Below are 26,097 nucleotides of genomic sequence, written 5' to 3'. Positions count from 1 at the left end.
TGGTGTTGGAGCAGACTCTTGAGACTTGGACTTGGACTGCAAGTCCTTGGACTGCAAGGAGATCCAACCAGTCCATTCTGAAGGAGATCAACCCTGGGATTTCTTTGGAAGGAATGATGCTAAAGCTGAAACTCCAGTACTTTGGCCACCTCATGTGAAGAGCTGGCTCATTGGAAAAGACTGATGCTGGGAGGGATTGGGAGCAGGAGAAGAAGGGAACAACCGAGGATGAGATGGCTGGATGGCATCACTAACCGATGGACGCGAGTCTGGGTGAACTCTGGGAGTTGGTGATGGACAGGGATGCCTGGAGTGCTGCGATTCATGGGGTCGCAAAGAGTCAGACACGACTGAGTGACTGAACTGAACTGAACTGATGATAATATGTATGTTTCAATGACATTCTCCCAAATCATCTCATTCTAGCCCTCTCCCACAGAGTCCAAAATACTGTTCTATACATCTGTGTCTCTTTTGCTGTCTCACATACAGGGTTATTGTTACCATCATTCTAAATTCCATATATATGCTTTAGTATACTGTATTGGCATTTTTCTTTCTGGCTTACTTCACTCTGTATAACAGGCTCCAGTTTCATCCACCTCATTAAAACTGATTCAAATGCATTCTTTTAATGGCTGAGTAACATTCCATTGTGTATATGTACTACAGCTTTCTTATCCATCGTCTGCTGATGGACATCTAGGTTGCTTCCCTGTCCTGGCTATTGCAAACAGTGCTGTGATGAACATTGGGGTACACATATCTCTTTCAATTCTGGTTTCATTGATGTGTATACCCAGCAGTGGGATTGTTGGGTCGTATGGCAGTTCTATTTCCAGTTTTTTAAGGAGTCTCCACACTGTTCTCCATACTGGCTGTATTAGTTTTCATTCTCACCAACAGTGTAAGAGGGTTCCCTTTTCTCCACACCCTCTCCAGCATTTATTGCTTGTCGACTTTTGGATAGCAGCCATCTGATTGGCATGAAGTGGTACCTCATTGTGGTTTTGATTTGCATTTCTCTGATAATCAGTGATGTTGAGCATCTTTCCATGTGTTTGTTAGCCATCTGTATGTCTTCTTTGGAGAAATGTCTGTTTAGTTCTTTGGTCCATTTTTTGTTTGGGTCGTTTATTTTTCTGGAATTGAGCTCCAGGAATTGCTTGCATATTTTTGAGATTAATTCTTTGTCAGTTGCTTCATTTATTATTTTCTCCCATTCTGAAGACTGTCTTTTCGCCTTGTTCATAGTTTTCTTTCTTGTGCAAAAGCTTTTAAGTTTAATTAGGTCCCATTTGTTTATTTTTGCTTTTATTTCCAATATTCTGGGAGGTGGGTCATAGAAGATCCTGCTGTGATTTATGTCTAAGAGTGTTTTGCCTATGTTCTCTTCTAGGAGTTTTATAGTTTCTGGTCTTACATTTAGATCTTTAATCCATTTTGAGTTTATTTTTGTGTATGGTGTTAGAAAGTGTTCTAGTTTCATTCTTTTCCAAGTGGTTGACCAGTTTTCCCAGCAACACTTATTAAAAAGATTGTCTTTTCTCCGTTGTATATTCTTGCCTCCTTTGTCGAAGATAAAGTGTCCATAGGTGTATGGATTTATCTCTGGGCTTTCTATTTTGTTCCATTGATCTATATTTCTGTCTTTGTACAAGTACCATATTGTTGTAATGACTGTGGCTTTGTAGTAGAGCTTGAAGTCAGGCAGGTTGATTCCTCCAGTTCCATTCTTCTTTCTCAAGATTGCTTTGGCTATTCGAGGTTTTTTTGTATTTCCATACAAATTGTGAAATCATTTGTTCTAATTCTGTGAAAAATACAATTGATATCTTGATAGGGATTGCATTTAATCTATAGATTGCTTTCGGTTGTATACTCATTTTCACTAAGTTGATTCTTCTGATCAATGAACACAGTATATTTCTCTATCTATTTGTGTCCTCTTTGGTTTCTTTCCCCAGTGCTTTATAGTTTTCTATATATAGGTCTTTTGTTTCTTTAGGTAGATATATTCCTAAGTATTTTATTCTTTCTGTTGCAATGATGAATGGAATTGTTTTCTTAATTTCTCTTTGTGTTTTCTCATTTTTACTGTATAGGAATGCAAGGGATTTCTATGTGTTGATTTTACATCCTGCAAATGTACTATATTCGTTGATTAGCTCTAGTAATTTTCTGGTGGAGTCTTTAGGGTTTTCAAGTAGAGGACCATGTCATCTGCAAACAGTGAGACTTTTACTTCTTTCCCAATCTGGATTCCTATTATTTCTTTATCTGCTCTGATTGCTGTGGCCAAAACTTCCAAAACTATGTTGAATAGTAGTGGTGAGAGTGGTCACCTTGTCTTGTTCCTGACTTTAGTAGAAATGCTTTCAATTTTTCACCATTGAGGATAATGTTTTGCTGTGGGTTTGTCATATATAGCTCTATTATGTTGAGGTATATTCCATCTATTCCTGCTTCCTGGAGAGTTTTTATCATAAATGAATATTGAATTTTGTCAAAGGCTTTCTCTGTATCTACTGAGATAATCATATGGTTTTTAATTTTTAATTTGTTAATGTGGTGTATTACATTGATTAATTTGTGGATATTGAAGAATCCTTGCATCCCTGGGATAAAGCCCACTTGGTCATGATGTATGATCTTTTTAATCTGTTGTTGGATTCTGTTTGCTAGAATTTTGTTAAGGATTTTTCATCAGTGATATTGACCTGTAGTTTCCTTTTTCTTTTCTGTTTGCTTTTATTTATTATTTTTAATTGTTTTTTAATTTTTATTTTTACTTTATTTTGCTTTACAATACTGTATTGGTTTTGCCATTTTGTGGCATCTTTGTCAGGTGTTAGGGTGATGGTGGCCTCATAGGTTGAGTTTGGAGGTTTAACTTCCTCTGCAATTTTCTGGAAGAATTGGAGTAGGATAGCGTTAGCTCTTCTTTCTATTTTTGGTAGAATTCAGCTGTGAAGCCATCTGGTCCTGGGCTTTTCTTTGCTGGAAGATTTCTGATTACAATTTCAATGTCCATGCTTGTGATGGGTCTGTTAAGCTTTTCTATTTCTTCCTGGTTCAGTTTTGGAAAGTTGTACTTTTCTAAGAATTTGTCCATTTCTTCCAAGTTGTCCATTTTATTAACATATAGTTGCTCATAGTAGTCTCTTATGATCCTTTATATTTCTGTGTTGTCTGTTGTGATTTCTCCATTTTCATTTCTAATTCTGTTGATTTGATTCTTCTCCCTTGTTTCTTGGTGAGTCTGGCTAATGGTTTGTCAGTTCTATTTATCCTTTCAAAGAACCAGCTTTTGGCTTTGTTGATTTTTGCTATGGTCTCTTTGTTTCTTTTGCATTTATTTCTGCCCTAATTTTTAAGATTTCTTTCCTTTTAGCAATACTGAGGTTCTTCATTTCTTCATTTTCTAGTTGTTTTAGGCATAGAGTTAGTTTATTTAATTGACTTTTTTCTTGTTTCTTGAGGTAAGCCCGTATTGCTATGAACCTTCCCCTTAGCACTTCTTTTACAGTGTCCCATAGATTTTGGGTTGTTGTGTTTTTATTTTCATTCACTTCTATGCATATTTTGATTTCTTTTTTGATTTATTCTGTGATTTGTTGGTTATTCAGCAGCGTGTTGTTCAGCCTCCCTATGTTGGCATTTTTAATAGTTTTTCTCCTGTAATTGAGATCTAATCTTAATGCATTCTGGTCAGAAAAGATGCTTGGAGTGATTTCAATTTTTTTGAATTTACCAAGGCTAGATTTATGGCCAAGGATGTGATCTCCTCTTGGAGAAGATCCATGTGCACTTGAGAAAAAGTTAAAATTCATTGTTTTGGGGTGAAATGTCCTATAGATATCAATTAGGTCTAACTGGTCTATTGTATCATTTAAAGTTTGTGTTTCCTTGTTAATTTTCTGTTTAGTTGATCTATCCATAGGTGTGAATGGGGTATTAAAGTCTCCCACTATTATTGTGTTATTGTTAATTTTCCCTTTCATACTTGTTAGCATTTGTCTTACATATTGAAGTGCTCCTATGTTGTGTGCATATATATTTATAATTGTAATAATTGTAATTATTATAATTGTAATTATAATTGTAAATTTATAATATCTATATATATTTATATATATATCTTCTTCTTGGATTGATCCTTTGATCATTATGTAGTGGTCTTCTTTGTCTCTTTTCACAGCCGTTATTTTAAAGCCTATTTTATCTGATATAAGTATTGCTACTCCTGCTTTCTTTTGGTCTCTATTTGCATGGAATATCTTTTTCCAGCCCTTCACTTCCAGTCTGTATGTGTCCCTTGTTTTGAGGTGGGTCTCTTATAGACATCATATATAGGGGTCTTGTTTTTGTATCCATTCAGCCAGTCTTTGCCTTTTGGGTGGGGCATTCAACCCATTTACATTTAAGGTAATTATTGATAAGTATGGTCCTGTTGCCATTTACTTTGTTGTTTTGGGTTTGAGTTTATACACCCTTTCTATGTTTCCTGTCTAGAGAAGATCCTTTAGCATTTGGTGGAGAGCTGGTTTGGTGGTTCTAAATTCTCTCAGCTTTTGCTTGTCTGTAAAGCTTTTGATTTCTCCTTCATATTTGAATGAGATCCTTGGTGGGTGCAGTAATTTGGGCTGTAGATATTTTTTCTTTCATCACTTTAAGTATGTCCTGCCATTCCCTTCTGGCCTGAAGAGTTTTTACTGAAAGAACAGCCGTTATCCTTGTGGGAATCCCCTTGTGTGTTATTTGTTGTTTTTCCCTTTATGCTTTTTATATTTGTTCTTTGTGTTTGATCTTTGTTAATTTGAATAATATGAGTCTTGGGGTGTTTTGCCTTGGGTTTATCCTGTTTGGGGCTCTCTGGGTTTCTTGGACTTGGGTGATTATTTCCTTCCCTATTTTAGGGACTTTTTCAACTATTATCTCCTCAAGTATTTTCTCATGGTCTTTCTTTTTGTCTTCTTCCTCTGGGATTCCTATGACTCGTATGTTGGGGCATTTAACAGAGGTATCCAGAGGTATCCAAGGTTTTCTTAATTTCTTTTAATTCTTTTTTCTTTTTTCCTCTCTGTTTCATTTATTTCTACCATTCTATCTTCTACCTCACTTATCCTATCTCTGCCTCTGTTATTTTACTGTTGGTTCCCTCCAGAGTGTTTTTTATTTCATTTATTGCATTATTCATTATATATTGACTCTTTTTTATTTCTTCTAGGTCCTTGTTAAACATTTCTTGCCGCTTCTCTATCCATGTCTCCAGGCTATTTATCTGTAACTCCATTTTGTTTTCACGATTTTGGATAATTTCCTCTATCATTATTCGGAATTCTTTATCAGGTAGATTCCCTCTCTCTTCCTCTTTCATTTGGTTTGGTGGGCATTTATCTTGTTGCTTTACCTGTTGGATATTTCTCTGCCTTTTCATCTTGTTTATAATGCTGGGTTTGGGGCAGCCTTTCCGTATTCTGGCAGTTTGTGGTTCCTCTTTATTGTGGAGGTTCCTCACTGTGGGTGGGGTTCGACATGTGGCTTGTCGAGGTTTCCTGGTTAGGGAAGCTTGTGTCAGTGTTCTGGTGGGTGGAGCTGGATTTCTTCTCTCTGGAGTACAATGAAGTGTCCAGTAGTGAGTTTTGAGATGTCAGTGGGTTTGGTGTGACTTTGGGCAGCCTGTTTATTGAAACTCAGGGCTATGTTCCTGTGTTGCTGGAGAATTTGTGTGGTATGTCTTGCTCTGGAACTTGTTGGCTCTTGGGTGGCACTTGGTTTCAGTGTAGGTATAGAGACGTTTAGTGCACTCCTATCGATTAATGTTCCCTGGAGTCAGGAGTCCTCTGGTGTTCTCAGGATTTGGACTTAAGCCACCTGCTTCTGGTTTTCAGTCTTATTCTTACAGTGGCCTCAAGAGCTCTATCTATACAGAACTGATGATACAACGTATAGGTTAATGATGAAAAGTTTTGCCACAGTGAGGGACACCCAGAGATGTACACAGAGTTACATGGACAAGACAAGAGGGAGGAGGGAGATAGAGGTGACCAGGAGGAGAAGAGGGGGAAATCAAAAGGGGAGAGAGCAATCCAATCAGTAATCACTTCGTATGTGCTCTCCACAGTCTGGATCCCTCAGAGATGTTCACGGAGTTACACAGAGAAGAGAAGAAGGAGGAAGGAGACAGAGGTGGCCAGGAGCATAAAAGGGGCAATCAAAAGGAAAGAGACAGACCTAGCCAGTGAGCAGTTCCCTAAGTGCTCTCCACAGACCAGAACATACAAAGAGATTCATAGAGTTGGAGAGAGAAGAGAAGGTGGAGGGAGGAGATAGAGGCGACCTAGTGGAGAAAAAGGAGAGTTCCAAGGGAGAGAGAGCAATCAAGCCAGTAATCTAGCTCCCCAGTAAAAATGGGTCCTGAAGATTGGGTTCTTAAAGGTACAAAATTGATAACAAATACCAAAAAGCAAAGATTAAATATCTAGAGCAGAGGTTAGATTCTCAAAAATACAATATTAAAGAAAAAAGCAAAGTCACAAAATTATTATATATATATATGAAGTTTGCTTTAAAATTAGGGTCTTTTTTTGGCGAAGTAATTGTAGGTTATAAAAATGAAAATTAAAGGTGTAATAGAGGACTTAAAAATAATTTTTTTCTATACATCTAATTAGCCTCCAATTAAAATAAATAAATTTAAATTTAAAAAATAATATTTGTTTTTAATTAAAAAAATGATAATAGTAAAAATATATCTAGGACTTTCTTTGGAGTTGTTGTGGACACTATGGGGTCAGTTCATTTTCAGATAGTTCCTTGATCCGGCTTATACTTCTCAAGATCTATAGGCCCCTTCCTACATAGTCAGTGCTAACTGCAGGGTTTTAATCTGTTGCACCTGTCACTTCAAAAGCAGTTCCCTCTGTTTATTTTAGCTTCTTTTGTTTGCTGGTCTCTTCAGTGTCTAATTCCACCAGGGGAATTCCCTGGTGGCCCAAATGGTAAAGTGTCTGTCTGCAATGGAGGAGACCCAGGTTCGATCCCTAGGTTGGGGAGATCCCCTGGAAAATGAAATGGCAGCCCACTCCAGTATTCTTGCCTGGAAAATCCCATGGACGGCAGAGCCTGGTAGGCTACTGTCCATGGGGTCACAGAGAGTCAGACACGACTGAGCTACTTCACTTCACTTCTGCACTTCAGTGTCTAAATTCCACCCTGACACAAGGGGGAGGTGGTGGTCACTTATTTAGGCTCACTTGTTCAGTCGTGCTGTGAGGAGGGAGGAACACTGCAAACAAATATCACTGGTGTGTGTGGGGAGTGCTTTCAGTGTCGTGACCATACTGGGTTTACCCCCACTCATGGCATGTATGCTTTCCCTGTCCACACTGCTCAGACTCTAGGTTGCTCTGCCAGGAACTGTCTGATGCTGACCCTGAGTTGCATGCACTCTCCAGTCTAAGCTGCTCAGGTTCAGGTTCTCAGATACTTCACAAAGGCGCAGACTTGGTTGGTCCTGCATTTTGTGCCCCCTTCCCAGGTCCAAGCAATTCAGGTGACCAGGTGCTTGGAGAGTGCAGTCATCCCTGGCTGTGTCTTATCACCTCCCTCATCCCAGCTGCTTGGTTTTCTGGGTGTACAACTGGCGCACCTTCTCAGGTGTGCTGTGTGTCTCTTCTGGGGAGCTGATTTCTGGCTGTGACCCTCCCGGCAGATGTGGACCATCCAGAATCCCAAGAAGTCTTGGTTAGCAATGAAGCCTGCTTGCATTTTGGTAGAGGATGCCTCTCTAGGACCACGATTGCCCCTTACCGGCTCTGGCTGCCCTCACCTGCCTATCTCTGGTGGGGGATGGGCTGGTCCGCAGCTGGCTAGCTTTGCTCAGTCCTTTGTTCTGTGAGCAGGCCTGGTGATGTCTTACATTAGGGCTTTTTGCAGGATAGCTATCCCGCAGTCTGGCTTGCTATCTCAAGTTAGTTCCTTCAGATTGCCCTTGGGGCATTCATGCTGGGTTCTTTCCCTAAGCAATGCAGCCCATGCCTCCCTGTCCAGTCCCCGCTTGCTAGTGGTGAATGGGAGTGTCTGCATTGCTTCTCCACTGGGAGTTGCCATTAGGCACGTAATCTGTGGGGTTTAATTATTTATTTATTTTTCCTCCCAGTTATGTTGCCCTCTGAGTTTCCAAGGCTCGCCACAGACTTGCCAGTGAGAGTGTTTCCTGGTGTTTGGAAAATTCTCTCTCTTTTAAGACTCCCTTCCCAGGATGGATCTTCATCCCTACCTCTTTTGTCTCTCTTTTTATCTTTAATATTTTTTCCTACATCCTTTTGAAGACAATAGGCTGCCTTTCTGGGTGCCTGTTGTCCTCTGCCAGCATTCAGAAGTGGTTTTGTGGAATTTGCTCAGCGTTCAAATGTTCTTTCAATGAATTTGTGGAGGAGAAAGTGCTTCCCATCCTATTCCTCTGCCACCTTAGGACTGCCCTTAATATATATATTTTAAATCCTGATATAGCTATGCCAATTTTAGTCAATGCTGACATTAAAGAATAAAAGTGTGCTTCAGATAAAGAGGAATTGGTGGGTTTTCATAATGATAAATAATTATGCCCCAGAAGATATAACAGTTCCAAATTTGGGTCTTCATAAATACACAGTGTTAATATTTTTAAAAGTAAAAACATGGCATGACTGTAAACAGAAAGAAACTGCTCCATAGTTGTTTTGGAAATTTTAAGTAACTCAGTAATGGTGCAAATAGTAAAAGTACAGATTTAAATCATGAATTATTGACTAGCTGACTCAAATAGAACAATGCATTCAACTACCATTACATATAATTCTCAAGTATATGAAAATGTTTACAAAACTCTGATCATATACTAGGCCATAAAGTGAGATTCTAATAATTTAGAAGGATGTAACTTAATTAATACATGTTTTATGACAATATAAGAGGATTCTTTGGAAAATTTATGTCCAGGAGACCCACCTGTAAAAGACTGAGGCCAGTGCAACTCAGTGACTCTCCCCCAAGGGGAAAAAAAATAGTGTGGAGCATGTATCTGGCATCTGGGCTTTTGGGGACTGGGGAAGCACTAGTGTCTGTGTAGTTTTCCTTGGGGCCTTATGGGATCTGACAAAAAATAAATGCCTAAGGGATACTGAAGCCAAAAGAGGACTAGGTGATGTGCTGTTGCTTGAAGGAGCTGGGTTACAGCAAACAGAAACAGAGGGAGCAAGAGACTATGGGCTCCATGCAAAAAAAAAAAAAAAAAGATAAAATGTTCTAGTTAGGAATCTTCATACACAACTCTGAGAAGACACAGACTCAGAAAGGTTTGAAAGCCCACTCAGAATCTCTAAGTGGACTGATGGTGATGGATTCCCCTGTAAAGGTGGTTGTTCTGTAAAATGTGTAGATTACAACACAGAGTTAAAAGTAACATTTAAAAAAAAAAGAAAAGTGATCCAATCAAACAAATAAAATAAATCTCAAAACACAGACCCTAAAAAAATGGAGGTAAATAAATATCTGACAAAAAATTTAGAAAAACTGCCATAAATGCACTCAATGAGCTCAAGAAAGTGGAAGTGTCTCAGTTTTAGTTGATTTATTTTGAATTTTTAAAATATAAAATATCTTGATAAATACTTATTGTGAAAATATGCACTTAATTTCACAAAGTATAAAGAATTATATGATATTTTTGGAATGACTTTACTGTATTATAATATATAACAGGTAGATTCTTTAATGTTAAGAAATTATCAGTGTTCATCTTGAAAACACTTCAGATATTACACATTAATTTTGAAACTTTGCATTTAAAATACAATGTGATATCATATCATTTTAAGGACTGATATTTACAGGATTAAAACTATTTTTTCTTTTGCAGTTAATTTAATTTTATTTTTTTAGTTATGTATAGATTTTTTATTTTTTTTTAAAGATATTGCCAACTGGTTTCTAAAGTACATGTACCATCTTACATTCCCATCAGCAGTGCTTACTATTTCTTTTTTTTTTTTTTCTGATGGTGTATTTTATTTTATTTCATTTTTAACTTCGCACTATAAAGTATGTCTTAAAGAAATACAATTCTATTCTAGAATATGCTGTAGGATAAATAACTTTTACTATAATTTAAATGTCAATAAACAATGACTGGAGAAATGGAAGAAATGGACTGGAGAATATATATTAAGTCATGTGGCCTGGTAAGAGGATATAAACAGCAAGCAGAGTTATACAGATATTTAGGAATTTCAGAATTTAACCTAATTGTTCTTTAAAGTGTTTTTGACCAAAAAAAAAAATGATTTATTAGCAGAAAATACTGCTTTATAGATCATGTCTTTGAAGACTTGTTTTACTTCTTGATTTCTCAAGGTGTATGTGAAAGGATTTAGCATGGGGGCCACAGAGGTATTGAGACTAGCTACTCCTTTTTTCAATGATGCCTTTTTTTTTTTTTTTTTGGCCAAATGATTAGCATACATGAATATACAGCTTCCATAGGAGATGAAAATGACAATCATGTGAGAGGAACAAGTGGAGAAGGCCTTTTTTCTCTGACTGGCAGATGGGTTTCTCAAAATAGTCCTGACAATGTACATATAAGACAAAATCACTAATGCCAAAGTGAACAGCAAACTAACCAAAGCAAAGTAAAAACCCATTACTTCTAGAAGCCATGTATCTGAACAAGAGAATTGTAAAGGAGGGGAATAGTCACACAACAAGTGATCAGTGACATTGGAAGCACAGTAATCCAGCTGGAAGAGAAGCATAAGGGGCAAGAAAATGGTCAGAAACCCACTGAGCCATGCTCACAGCACAAGCAGGCTGCAGAGTTTCCTACTCATGATGGTTTGTTTAGTGCTGGGGCTTGCAGATGGCAACATAGCAGTCATAGGACATGGCGGTTAGAATGTAAATTTCAGTCACCCCATAAAAATAGAGAAAAATAGTTGGGCTGCACAATTTTTGTAAGAAATAGTCTTGTCCCTGGTGATAATTGCCCCCAGAAGTCTAGGTATGCACACAGTAGTAAAGGAGATTTCTAAGAAAGAGAAGTTTCGGAGGAAGAAATACACTGATCTCTGGAGATGGGAGTCCACCCAGGTTAGGGTGATGATAGTCAGGTTTCCAGTGACACTGAATACATATGTGATAAATAAAAAGAGGAAAATCACAATCTGAAGGTCAGTATCATCAGAAAGGCCTAGGAGGACAAACTCTGTCATCACAGTGTGGTACATTTCTCTCTCTCTCTTTTTAAAACATATTTAGGTTAAAAGTGTATTAAAAGGGAAGAGATGAAAGATATAATTTATTATAATCAAAGTCATTATAATCAGTACAATTCTAAAACATTTTAATTCTTGCTGATGTCACTTTTTTGGCCTATTTTCATTATATCTTAAAACATATACCTGGGTCCTGCTTTATATAATACTTCTCTTATTCTAATTAGAAAATCTTCATACAATAAATCACATTATTGAGAGATGATAAATGAAATGTATGCTTTTTATTTTGTCCATTTAATGGAAATCCTTGCAATTTTGTTGGAATAATCCTACAAAATATTCATTTCTTTTTTTCTGTCATGTATTTATTAGAAGATGCCACCACTTAAAAAACAGAAATGGATGATCTCACTTCCTTCAAAAGATCAAAAATGAAATTTAAAAAACTAAAGTAGCAACCCATTTTTCTTTGTGTATGACTCATTACTTTTATGATATAAATCAATTAAAGATTTTCTTATCAAATAAAATAAACTTTAAAATGTTTAATAATTAAATTATTAATTTTATTTTAATATTAATATTGATATTTATGAAGTAATTATCAACATAACATAAGAATGCTCTATATTTATATATGTATTTATAATAAAACAGAATAAATAGCTGAATTATGTTATTTAATAGGAAATATAGTCACTTAAAGATTTGTCTGTAATTTCATTGAAATCATTAATGTTTGGTATCTTCTGTGATTTTCTAAGAATATACATATACAAGCATTTCTATTTTGAACTTAAGGCTATGCAGCATTTATCTACTTTTCTTTTTGTATTGAAGCACAAACTGAAAAGTAGCTACTTTCCTCATATCATAGCGCCTCTGTCACCCAGATTGCAGCCCAGTGCAATTTCCGTTTGAACATCCTTATTTCTCAGTTATTAAGCTTTATTAAAAAGCATTTTATTTCCTTGAAGCTCTGCCCCACATTTGTCTTTTGCATGAAGCAACTGAAAAAAAAAGGATATTCCAGAAATGTGTAGGGAAACCTCTCCTATGCACACAAACCTATTCACTTAATTCCCATCTCTGCTATCATTCTGTTTATTTGTTTTGCTAAAATCATGACAAATCCCTTCTCCTTATTTCTGATATTCACATTTCTGCTGTGAGTAATAAAATGCAAAATCATTGCTCCCTCCCAGACACTAGCACATGTCACATTAATCAAATTTCATTAAATTTTCTCTGTTTTATGGTGACTCAAGGGAAATAGTTCAGGAAATAAAAACAATGTCAGAAACCTATAGAAGATTGGAAATACACTATCCTCCTTTTCAATAAAGTTGGTCTAGAAGTTTAAGGGAGCCATATTTTAAGAGAAAACTGCAAGGAATATGACAATATTGGGTATTATGAGCATAGATACTTAAACTAGGATCTGGTATCTCTCTGGCTCAAAATTTTTCATGTCCAGTTGTTCTGACCTATGAAGAAAGTCATACATTGATCTCCTAGGAATGAAGCAAAGTCGAGGCCAAATCTGTGCTAAGGTATAGACCATGAGGGATTTCTGGAAGCCATACTTGGCATTCTCAGCAGCCTCCTAATTCCCCTCTATAGTGAATTTCTTTTCAGAATGGCCATGTTCATCTTTGTATCCCATAGAAGACCTCAATGTTGACTTTTATAAAATAACCACTTCCATTAACCACAATTATTTAATATTTCATGAGTAATAGAAATAAATGGGGGATCTTACAAACATAGAACTTTAAATCTAACATGCCCTTGATAAATAGACAGCATATACAAATAGCAGATTCTCAACGCAATAAGGATCTAACCAATTAGTTAATGTGTTTCTTCTGAAGTCAATAATGACTTCATTAGACAGTGAAACCTTGGTATTCTACATGATACACTAGCAAGGCAGAAGTCACCTAGAATTAAGTGCCTACTAAATCAAGGTTGAAGAAACTTGCATAATGAGTAGGAGTCCTGTGTACTGTGCTAGCATCTTCCAAATGCATCTGACAGCTAAAAGAAAAAAAAAATATATATATATATATATAGCTTTAATATTTCAGTCATCTCATAACCAATGAGCTGGTATTACCAATAATAAATCCTGGTCCTACATCTCCTTAATTATATAAATGATTTGATTCACAACATTTCCACCTGTCTCATGTAACTATTAGTCTCATGTGACTGGGAAAGGTTGGGGACTGAGAATTAATATAAAGCTCCTATAGATTCAGATGCCTCAAAACTTGAATTTGGAGGTACCACGTAGACTCCCTTGCCAAGAAAAGGATCCACATCCCTCTGCTTCATGAAGCTAGCCATGCATTGTTTAAGGACACTGTCATTACTTCACATGAAGGAGCTATTTTCTTCATGTGTGCATTTGTCACTTCCCTGGTGGCTTAGAGGTTAAAGGGTCTGCCTCCAATGCAGGAGACCTGGGTTCGATCCCTGGGTCGGGAAGATCCCCTGGAAAAGAAAATGGTAACCCACTCCAGTATTCTTGCCTGGAGAATCCCATGGATGGAGAAGCCTGGTGGGCTACAGTCCACGGGGTCGCAAAGAGTCGGACACGACTGAGCGACTTCACGTCACTTCAAACTATTTTTTAAGTTTATAGCATGTATACATGTCAGGAATTATTCAGGAGATGGTAAACATCAAAAAAAAAACTAAAAATAACTTTGTATATGAAAAATTTCACAAATTTTTGCTATTTTTGCAAACTTTTTCTTTTTTCTTTTTATTTTTTATTGCAAGTTAATTGTTTTACAAAATTTTGTTGTTTTCTTTCAAACATCAAATAAATCAGCCATAAGTATACATGTATCCCCTCCTTTTTGAACCTCCTTCCAATCTCCCTCCCCACCCCACTCCTCTAGGTTGATACAGAGTCCCTGTTTGAGTTTCCTGAACCATACAGCAAATTCTTGTTGGATATCCATTTTATATAGGGTAATGTAAATTTCCATGTTACTCTTTCCATACATCTCATCCTCTCCTCCTCTCTCCTATGTCCGTAAGTCTATTCTCTATATTTCTCTATTGCTGCCTTGTAAATCATTTTTTTTGATACCATTCTTCTAGAGTCCATATATATGTGTTAGAATACGATATTTATCTTTCTCTTTCTGACTCATATCACTCTGTATAATAGGTTCTAGGCTCATCCACCTCATTAGAACTGACTCAAATGCATTCTTTTTTATGGCTGAGTAATATTCCATTGTGTATATGTACCACAACTTTATCCATTCATCTGTCAATGGACATCTAGCTTGCTTCCATGTTCCAGCTATTGTAAATAGTGCTGCAGTGAACAATAGGACACATGTGTCTTTTTCGATTTTAATTTCCTTAGGGTATATGCCTAGGAGTGAGATTGGTGGATCATATGGTGGTTCTATTCCTAGTTTTTTAAGGAATCTCCAAATCATCTTCCATAATGGCTGTATCAATTTAGATTACCATCAACAGTGCAAGAGCGTTCCGTTTTCTCCACACCCTCTCCAGAATTTGTTTGTAGACTTTTTGATGATGGCCTTTCTGACCAGTATGATGTGATATCTCATTGTAGTTTTGATTTGCATTTTTCTAATAATGCAAAACCAGACAATAATGCAAAACCAGACAAAACGCAGCAAGAGCAGAGGAATGTAGATTATCTTTGGCCTCTGAAATTCTGGGATTTAAAACTCTTCTCACTTAAAAACAAGCCCAGCTCCAGAGCATGACTGGCTGGGCTCACTGGACAAGTGGGGAACAAGTGGACTGGGTTTGTGGAGTTTACAACGAGCATCTTTTCATGTGTTTTTTAGCCATCTGTATGTCTTCTTTGGAGAAATGTCTGTTTAGGTCTTTTTCCCACTTTTTGATTGGGTTGTTTGTTTTTCTGGCATTGAGTTGTATGAACTGCTTGTATATTTTGGAAATTAAATTTTGTCAGTTGTTTCATTTGCTATTGTTTCCTCCCATTCTGAGGGTTGTCTTTTCACCTTGCTTATCCTTTCCTTTGCTGTGCAAAAGCTTTTAAGTTTAATCAGGTCCCACTTGTTTACTTTTGCTTTTATTTCCATTACTCTAGGAGGTGGGTCATAGAGAATCTTGCTTTATGTCACTGAGTGTTCTGCCTATGTTTTCCTCTAAGAGTTTTATAGCTTCTGGTCTTACATTTAGGTCTTTGATCCATTTTGAGTTTATCTTTGTGTATGGTGTTAGAAAGTGTTCTGATTTCATTCTTTTACATGTAGATGTCCAGCACCACTTATTGAAGAGGCTGTCTTTGCCTCATTGTATATTCTTGCCTCCTTTGTCAAAACTAAGGTACCCATAAGTGCATGGGTTTATTTCTGGGCTTTCTATCTTGTTCTCTTGGTCTGTATTTCTGTTTTTGTGCCAGTACCATACTGTCTTGATGGCTGCAGCTTTGTAGTATGATCTGAAGTCAGGAACGTTGATTCCTTCGACTCCATTCTTCATTCTCAAGACTACTTTTGCTACTCTGGGTCTTTTGTGCTTCCCTAAGAATTGTGAAATTTGCCATTGGTAATTTGTTAGGGATCATATTGAATCTGTAGATTACATTTGGTAGTGTAGTCATTTTCACAATATTGATTCTTCCTACCCAGGAACATGGAATATCTCTCCATCTGTTTATGTCATCTTTGATTTATTTCATTAGTGTCTTGTAATTTTCTGTGTACAATTCTTTTGTCTCCTTAGGTAAGTTTATTCCTAGATATTTAATACTTATTGTTGAAATGGTGAATGGGATTGATTCCTTAATTTCTCTTTCTGAATTTTCATTCTTAGTACATAGAAATGCAAGTGATTTCTGTGTATTGATTTTGTATCCTGAAACTTTGCTAAATTCACTGATTAGCTCAAGTAATTTTCTGATACCATCTTTAGGGTTTTCCATGTACAGTATCATGTCATCTGCAAACTAAGAATTTTACTTCTTCTTTTCTGATCTGGATTCCTTTTATTTCTTTTTCTTCTTTGATTGCTGTTGCTAAGACTTTCCAAGCTATGTTGAATAATAGTGGTGAAAGTGAACACCCTTGTCTTGTTCCTGATCCTTTATTAATGATGACAATGAAACAAAACCAGACAAAACGCAGCAAGAGCAGAGGAATGTAGATTATCTTTGGCCTCTGAAATTCTGGGATTTAAAACTCTTCTCACTTAAAAACAAGCCCAGCTCCAGAGCATGACTGGCTGGGCTCACTGGACAAGTGGGGAACAAGTGGACTGGGTTTGTGGAGTTTACAACGAGCAGGTGCAAAGCATTACAAGGTCTCTTTCAGCCTGGCAGGGCAAAGATGAAGTCGCAGGAAGGAACACATTGGAAACAGGAATATGGCAGATCTTTTGTTGTTCAATTCTCCTCCCTGAGGCACCAGAAAGGAGAGACAGCCTCCATGACTGCAGGAGGCCAATGGTTCAAACACTCAGGACTCACGACAATTCCAGCAAAGTTGGGAACCAGCAGAGGAGGTCTGTGATCTTCAGGGAGACTCACTGTGAATTTAAACTATTATCCAACCATCAGATAATAGAGTGGCTGTCTTTTCCAAGGCCATAAAAATGTTGATGGACAGAATCCCATCTGTTTTATGTTTTCTTTCCTTTTTAAAATTATTTTTACTGAAATACAATTGACATATAACATTACATTAGTCTCAGGTGTACAACATAATAATTAGACATTTGTATAAATCACAAAATAATCATCAAAATAGGTCTAGTTAACACCTCACCACCACAAATAGTTATAATCATTTTTTGTGATGAGAACTTTTAAGATCTACTCTCTTAGCAACTTTCAAATACATAACACCGAATTATTAGCTATAGTCACCATGCTTTACATGATGCTAGATTATTTTAACTAATTGCTGATTTATTTTACTATAAATATGGAAATTTATGTTTGGATGAATTCCCATGGCATAGGGGAGAAGAAACATAATTTTATATCATGCTGAATTTACTGAAATGAGTGCACTTATCAAAAATTCTGAATTTTCCATGTCACCTGGGGTAGATGGGGAAAGCACCACTGGATTTTCAGGTGATTACTCATTTCAATTTCAAATTAACTTATTATAAAAGAAGTTGAAATAGCGTAAGTTCCTTTATGAAAAGTAGAGTTTTAAACATATAGATTAAAGAGACAGATAGATTGGAATTTATTCAGCATATTCAAAGCTATTGATTGGGGAAGGAGAGGGTGACATGATATGAGAGCGTGACATGGGGAACACAAAGAGAGTGCTCTGTGACAACTAGCAGGGTGGGATGGAGATGGAGGTGGGTGGGAGGTTCAAGAAGGAGGGGATGTATGTATACCTAATGCAACATAGATAGCATATTGAAAAGCAGATACATTACTTTGCTAATAAAGGTCCATCTAGTCAAGGCTTTGGTTTTTCCAGTAGTCATGTATCGATGCAAGAGTTGGACTGTGAAGAGGGCTGAGGGCTGAAGAATTGATGCTTTTGAACTGTGGTGTTGGAAAAGACTCTTGAGAGTCCCTTGGACTGCAAGGAGATCCAACCAGTCCATTCTGAAGGAGATCAGCCCTCCGTGTTCTTTGGAAGGAATGATGCTAAAGCTGAAACTCCAGTACTTTGGCCACCTCATGCGAAGAGTTGACTCATTGGAAAAGATGCTGGGAGGCATTAGAGGCAGGAGGAGAAGGGGACGACAGAGGATGAGATGGCTGGATGACATCACTGACTCAATGGATGTGAGTTTGAGTGAACTCTGGGAGATGGTGATGGACAGGGAGGCCTGGCTTGCTGTGATTCACGGGGTCGCAAAGAGTCAGACATGACTGAGCGACTGAACTGAACTGAACTGAATGCTGATTCATGTTGATGTATGGAAAAAGACATCACAATATTATAAAATAATTATTCTCTAATTAAAAAAATAAAGCTATTGATTAACAGAACAAACTTTATTCTCTAAGATGTCCAGAGTTGAAACAAGTATGTCTTTCCAGTGTCTTTTTTAACAGGGGAAAAAGGGACATGGGGTTGACGATTAAAGTGGGAAATCTGCTATTGAAACATGTTAAACATTTCTCCTAACGTTGCCCTTTAAGTCTTGGATTTAAGAAACCTTTACACACATTTCCAGCTGAGGTTAAACAAAACAATGCTCTCCTTTCTTTTTTCAGCTATTATATCTTAAACACATTCCTTTTCGTTGGCCTATCTCATGCCATAATTTTTACATTTTTGTATTTTCATTGGCGATTTTACTGCTTAAAATGGTCCTCAAAGCCCAGTCTTAAGGTATCATTTCTTAAAAGCATGTACATTCATATAATCCATTATTGAAAACACTGGTAAAAAGCAGATTCTATAAAAAAAACTTTGAAAGCACATGAATTACTATGCTCAGTGAAGATATAAGTTATTGTTTAACATTGTCCTAAGAAGTATTTGTTTTCAGTACTTTACTGGTTTGCATAGTGTTCTTCAAAAAATTCATGTGCATCTAGAGTCTGAAGCTTTGACATTACTTGAAAATAGGATCTTTGCATATGCAAGCAAGCTAAGATGAGGATTTATACATTAATTTTCCATGTAGCTTTGTTAAGTGACAGGTTGTCCATGATGCATAATTTTTTTAATTTATTTATTTTAATTGGAGGCTAATAACTTTACAATATTGCATTGGTTTTGCCATACATCAACATGAATCCACCACAGGTATACATGTGTTCCCCATCCTGAACCCCTCTCCCTCCTCTCTTCCCATACCACCCCTCTGGGTCATCTCAGTCCACCAGCCCCAAGCATCCAGTACCATGCATCAAACCTGGACTGGCGATTCATTTCATATACGATATTATACATGTTTCAATGCCATTCTCCCAAATCATCCCACCCTCGCCCTCTCCCACAGAGTCCAAAAGACGGTTCTATAAGAGACACACATGATGTGTAATTTTAAATGACACTGTGGTTTATAGATAAACATCAGATAAAAGCTATCGTGACATTTATAATTAAAATGAGAATGTTTATGTCACATTAGTGAAGTTCTTTTTAATAGTCTTTTTCTTCAGTATGTTCTGTGTATTACTTAATATACCATGAATAACTTCATTTGTCTCCCAAAGAAACAGTAAAAATAATTTGAAATACTTTATTCAGGAATTTCTATTAAGATTATTAAATAATCCCAGGTTTCATTTAATTTAAGCTATATATTTTATGGAACCCCTGGATTAAAAACAACATAATATAAATCTCAAAAATTTAATGTGAATGGAATACTATAGACATCTTTTCAGATCCAAGCAGTGAGCAAGAAAATGCTGAGAAAGAATATTGCTTATATTGGACAAGAGAATGGGAATCTGAGATTTCAAAAACAATGTAGAATTCTCACACTTTTTGTAAAAAGTGAAAATTATGTAAAAAGCTATCCTTGCCATCTGTATATTCTCAGAAAAAATGTCAAAAATAATTATTGAATGAATCAATGGTAATGGGTCTAATCATGATCAGGTCTCTTATGTCAACATTCAATGAAAGTGTATAAAAACTTAAAAATAAGCCTGACATCTTTTACAGTGTAGAATAATTAATACCTTATCAGTACTCTTGCCTGGACAATCCCATGGACAGAGGAGCCTGGTGTCCGCGGGGTTGCTAAGAGTTGGACATGACTGAAGTGACTTAGCAGTAGCAGCAGTGTAGAATAATGGATGTCTTAACATCACAATGAATTTTTCATGTTTTCTTTATGATTTGAGAAAAACCCACTTTTTCATGGGGCTTCCCTGGTGGCTCAGTCAATAAAGAACCCACCTGGAATGCAGGAAACCTAGATTTTATCCCTGGGTCAGGAAGATCCACTAGAGAAGAGAATGTCCACCCATTTCAGTATTCTTGCCTGCAGAATTCCATGGACAGAGGAGCCTGTTGAGCTACAGTCCATGGCGTTGCAGAGAGTCAGACACAACTGAGTAGCTAACACTTTTATTTGTTCACAGCCGAGTCTGTTGCCACTTGAGTTCAGTTCAGTCGCTCAGTCGTGTCCGACTCTTTGTGACCCCATGAATTGCAGCATGCCAGGCCTCCCTGTCCATCACCAACTCCCGGAGTTCACTCAAACTCACATCCATCGAGTCAGTGATGCCATCCAGCCATCTCATCCTGGGTCGTCCCCTTTCCTCCTGCCTCCAATCCCTCCCAGGATCAGAGTCTTTTCCAATGAGTCAGCTCTTTGCATGAGGTGTCCAAAGTACTGGAGCTTCAGCTTTAGCATCATTCCTTCCAAAGAACACGGAGGGCTGATCTCCTTCAGAATGGACTGGCTGGATCTCCTTGCAGTCCAAGGGACTCTCAAGAGTCTTCTCCAACACCACAGTTCAAAAGCATCAATTCTTCAGCCCTCAGCCTTCTTCACAGTCCAACTCTCACATCCATACATGACCACAGGAAAAACCATAGCCTTGACTAGATGGACCTTTGTTAGCAAAGTAATGTATCTGCTTTTCAATATGCTATCTAGGTTGGTCATAACTTTTCTTCCAAGGAGTAAGCATCTTTTAATTTCATGGATCCTGTATCTTAAATGTCTGCAGTAATCTCACTGAAGGGAGTAGGGTTGAAAGTGGCTGACCTAAGTAGCTTCAAAATGATTGAAATTTGTAAGACTAAAAACAAAGGAAAGGCACATAAGTTCTACAATCTAGTTAATAAAGAGTTTTCCCATCATTGTATAGGTCAATAATTTTGATTATGTTTTATAAGTAAACAGGTATTGAAGATTTAAGTAAATGGATAGTGGGTGCCAAGAATCTTACTTTTGCAGTGGGAGCTTACAGAGAAGACCTGAAGTTATTATAATGTATCTGGTAATGAAGGTAACAATATAGATTCATTTTTAGTTTAGTATAAATCCAGAAGGTAGCATAAAGATTATACATACATATTGATACACAGGTTCACAGTCTCATACGTTTTTCCTGGTTCTGTCCTGTTAGAGGACCTAGAATCAATGGCACATGACAGCCATGAACACACACAGGGCCAAGATCCTGGTTTCTATGACAACTCACTCCAGTATTCTTGCCTGGAGAATTACATGGACAGAGGAACCTGGTGGGCTACAGTCATGAGGTCACAGAGAGTCAGACAGGACTGAATGACTAACACTTTAATTCTAAAGAATCCAGGCATCATTGAAGAAATAACTGAGGGCTGTGGTAAGGAATATACATGATGATCCTGGAGCATCTTATAATTCCAGAAAATAAAGAAGGGCCTTTTTTTTTTTAAGCACCATGATAGCTGTAGGTCAAAAAGAGCAGTAGCCCATTGAAAGGGCTCCCAATGGCCGAAGCTGAGAAAAAATCTAGCAACAAGATAAATTAGCAATGGTTATAATTCTAGGTATAAAATAAATATCCATGAACTCACACTGATCTAAGAAAAAATTGAAAAAATTAACACATGAGACTGATACATTAATTACCCATGTAAAGGAATCTTGAATAATTTTAACAGTGCATTGAGTCTCCTGGTTGCCCTATCCTCTTGCTATTTTCTGCTTCTTCACAAGTTTATATTAACTGAAATATAGTACCTCAGCAGACATTTATATCAAGCAAAAATAAAACAACACTGACAACACAAAATCCACAATTTCAAAGAAGGCTACTTCCTAGCTGTTGCTTTTTGCAGTTGTCCTCTGACATTTAATGTTCTTTAAAAATTATTTCCCAAGGACATCTAATTAAAATTATTCAACTAAATTTAGGTTGAACTAATAAGCACCATCTCTCTCCAGAGGCATTTGAATTCTGTTTCACTGCAACAATCCCCTGTGGCTATTTTGAGGAGGGAAAAAAAAAAAAAAAAAAAACGGGTAAAAACCAGTCTGTTTGTTTTGGAAACAGTAGTTAGACACTCTAGTCCTCACCCCTGGAAGGTAAACAAGTGAAAACAAAAATTATAAACCATCCTTCTTTCACAAAGGTTACTGAGAGCCAAGTAAGATATTATATTGCTAGATTTTCCTTGTATCTAAGGTTAGACCACTGCTACTTTTATGAAAATTTTGGGAAACGAGGTACAAAATACCTGGCCTTAGATGGTGAAATGTGGAATAGTTCCAAGTGCATTTTTTTTCTTACAAGTTTCTACTGATACGCCATGCATTGCATCTCCTTTCCAGAGCTTCTATTTTTTGATTCTCAGAAAGTGTGAGCTCTCTCCTTAGGAACTAGGAGCTTCACTTTATTAACCAGCAAAATATATAACTTTATCACCTTTATTTGCCTGTTTCATCTAAGTAACTACTGCTCTAATCCCACTTTCTTCTTTTCCTTTCCCTTTTTCTGTTATCGCTTTAGTTCTTTGAGTCTGACCCCACATTTCAGGAAAGCTTGGTCTCTGGTTGGTTCTACTGTGCAACAATTTAACACTTAGAACAAAGTTTTGTTTGGCTGCTACCCTCTCCCATTTCCAGCATTTCTAGCTGTCCTCCTAAACAATAAGCTAGTATCAGAGACTCTGTTACTCAATAAAAAATCTTGCAATACTACCTGAGTCTCAGCCTTTCAGACTCAACATGAATTGACTACATGGGACTGCCATGGATCCTCTGCCACTGTGTCACCAAATCCTTTCCTGAGGGACCTCTTGAACTCTTTGCTTGTCTTCTGGATGTAACACCTTATACCAGCAACTGGGACTATATCACTTTTCTGTCAAGACCTCATCAATTTCAGGAATAAACTTTCTACTGGACTTATCCTTTAATATGTCCATCTCACACTATGCAGCCAGGATCATATTGCCAAAATCCACCTACACACTATATAAGTATGTTATTGCATGGAAAAATCAAAGGCAGAAACAAGTTGGAAAGTCTATGAAATACTCCATTAGTAAAATTCCACACTGACACTCAAATTAAAGCAAAAGATAACTTGGATTTGAACAGTCAAATTGCTACCACATGGGATTATATAATTGTAAGTGTATTTTTCTTATCTCACTTCATTTATTTTTCTCACTTTCTAATGAATTTATACTTAGATCAATTAACTTTGCTTGTAAAAATCTCTTGTAAAACATAATAGATTGTTATTTAACTCAAAAGAAAAATTTTAACTTCTCAGCTTATTTAGGAGTATATGCATATTAATTTTTATGGCTCTGATCCTTTGGTTAAGTTATTAATTTTCTATGTAGGCAAGAATGACATTAATGATTTAAACATACAACTCACTAAAAAGACAAATTTTGAAATGTTTTATTTTCAGAAAAATCATTAGACCGTATGGTGATTGAGGATTAGAATATTTTATAATGTTCTACCTAATTTTTTACACATATGATCAAACTCTGAAAAGAAACTGAAGCACATGTGATAGGTATATTTTTCCTATACAAATATGATTATTAGTCCTATCAAGTCACTCCCTCAATATGAAAGGCTGATGGTCTAGAAGATATAAGTTTTCTTCTCCTGGCTTAGGTATATTTTCAAAATTCAGTAAAATTTGGTGTCTAATTTACTTCTCCATTATTTATATACATATATATGGGCTTCCCTGGTAGCTCAGCTGGTAAAGATCCACCTGCAATGCAGGAAACCCCAGTTCAATTTCTGGGTCAGGAAGTTCCCCTGGAGAAGGGATAGGCTACCCACTCCATATTCTTGGTCTTCTCTGGGGTTCAGCGAGTAAAGAATCTGCCTGCAATGTGGGAGAGCTGGGTGCAATCCCTAGGTTGGGAAGATCCCGTGTAGGAGGGCATGGCAACCCACTCCAGTATTCTTGCCAGGAGAATCTCCGTGGACAGAGGTGCCTGGTGGGCTATAATCCATGGGATCACAAAGAGTGGGACATGACTGAATGACAAAGCACACACACACGCACACATTTCTTAAACCAGCAGAAGTGATTTTTAAAAAGGTAAAATCCGTAAAACCGTACTCACTAAATCTTGCTTTTCTTTGCATTTATAGACTTGGAATAAGTCAGTAATAAGAAATGAAAAATCACACCTCTGTGAAAGAGTTCATTCTTCTGGGATTAACAGATGATCCAGAGCTAAATGTTTTGATTTTTCTATTTCTATTTTGCACATATATACTGAGTATAAGTGGAAACTTAACAATTTTCACCCTTACTCTGGTAGACCCACACCTCAAAACACCCATGTATTTCTTCCTTAGGAATTTCTCCTTCCTAGAAATCTCATTCACAACAGTATGTATTCCTAGATTTCTGGTCAGCATTGTGACAGGGGATATGACCATTTCCTATAATTCTTGCATGACTCAAGTGTTTTTCTTGATACTCCTTGGTTCAACAGAATTTTTCCTTTTGACTGTCATGTCCTATGATCGTTATGTGGCTATCTGTAAGCCACTGCATTACACAACAATAATGAATAGCAGAATCTGCAACCAGCTTGTCATTAGTTCTTGGCTGGCTGGGTTTCTCATTATCTTCCCACCTGTGATCATGGGACTTCAATTGGATTTCTGTGATTCCAACATCATTGACCACTTCGCCTGTGACTCTTCCCCCATGCTACTGATCTTCTGCACAGACACAGCCTTCCTAGAGCTCATGGCATTTTTCCTGGCAGTATTCACACTCATGGTAACCCTAACATTAGTGATTCTTTCCTATGTATTCATCCTTAAAACAATTCTGAGGATCCCCTCTGCTGAGCAAAGGAAAAAGGCATTTTCCACTTGTTCCTCACACATGATTGTTGTCTCCATTTCTTATGGAAGTTGTATTTTCATGTATGTCAAAACTTCAGCCAAAGAAGGAGTAGCCTTAACCAAGGGTATAGCAGTGCTTAATACTTCTGTTGCCCCAATGCTAAATCCTTTCATTTACTCCTTAAGGAACCAGCAGGTAAAGCAGTCCTTTAAGAACTTGGTCAAGAAATGCTTCTCAAGTAAATTTTAATTGAAAAGAAATGCATGTCCCGAACTTTAAATGGAATCTTATAACACAGTTAATATTCTTATATTTTCGCATCCACTACTATATTCAACTTTTGTTTCCTTCAGGTTTTAGTCTCCTTCTACTCCATTTTGATCTCAATTGATTCACAATCTTCTTTATATTTACATGCCCTGAAAATTTTCTGTGCACAAGTGATCTGATGTCACATAAACTGGAATGGCAGTGAATAAAAATTCCAAAATTTAGATTTAACAATCACTGAAGAGCTTTCCCTATGGGCATCAATAAAGAGCTAAATACAAGTTATCATCAAGCAATTCTAAAAAATGATTTCTCCCATTACAGCAGCACAGAGTATTAAAACAACCCTTCTGTGAGAATAAAGTCTCCTCCATCTAGTGTGTTTCTATTTGTCTTTGTATCTCCTATGCTTTTTACATTATGTATGCTGATCTATTCTATTTGGGGCACTGACATTATAACTTCATTGTGAAGTCCATATTTTAATATTTAATATGCTTTTTGGACAAATTTCAAAGTTACTACAAATATGGAGTTGACATTTCTGTAAGACCCCAATACCTCAACATGAATCATCTTTAACTAACAACACGGGTGATTGACCCACAGCCCATTATTTGCTTTTAATTTGCCAATGGTTAGTCTGGAGCTCATCAAATACTCCAATGGAAATAACCTGGCATGGCTTTTTCTGCCTAAAATCCGATAGCACGTCTTTGACTTTTTAGACAATTTAAACATATGCTTCACCCAGATAGTTCTCAAATTTTCTGATATAGTAATGATATCTTGAAATGTTTTTCAGTGTTTTTATAG

At 36.9% G+C, this 26,097-nt stretch overlaps 1 protein-coding gene and 1 pseudogene across 1 annotated transcript; one reads left to right on the top strand and one right to left on the bottom strand.

Annotated features, from left to right (window-relative positions):
* On the bottom strand, positions 10,287-11,270 carry LOC102176767 (annotated as a pseudogene).
* Positions 24,325-25,260, top strand: LOC102176500 (olfactory receptor 6C65-like). Its single transcript, XM_005680446.1, has one exon. The coding sequence runs from the start codon at positions 24,325-24,327 to the stop codon at positions 25,258-25,260; it is 936 nt and encodes a 311-aa protein (XP_005680503.1).

The sequence above is a fragment of the Capra hircus genome, chromosome 5 (assembly GCF_001704415.2).
Source record: "Capra hircus breed San Clemente chromosome 5, ASM170441v1, whole genome shotgun sequence".
Classification (NCBI taxonomy): Eukaryota; Metazoa; Chordata; class Mammalia; order Artiodactyla; family Bovidae; genus Capra; species Capra hircus.
This window is presented reverse-complemented; position numbering and strand designations above follow the sequence as displayed.

Excerpts from the sequence above, each read along its gene's own strand:
- LOC102176500 (XM_005680446.1), top strand. The coding sequence starts at position 24,325 with ATGAAAAATCACACCTCTGTGAAAGAGTTCATTCTTCTGGGATTAACA.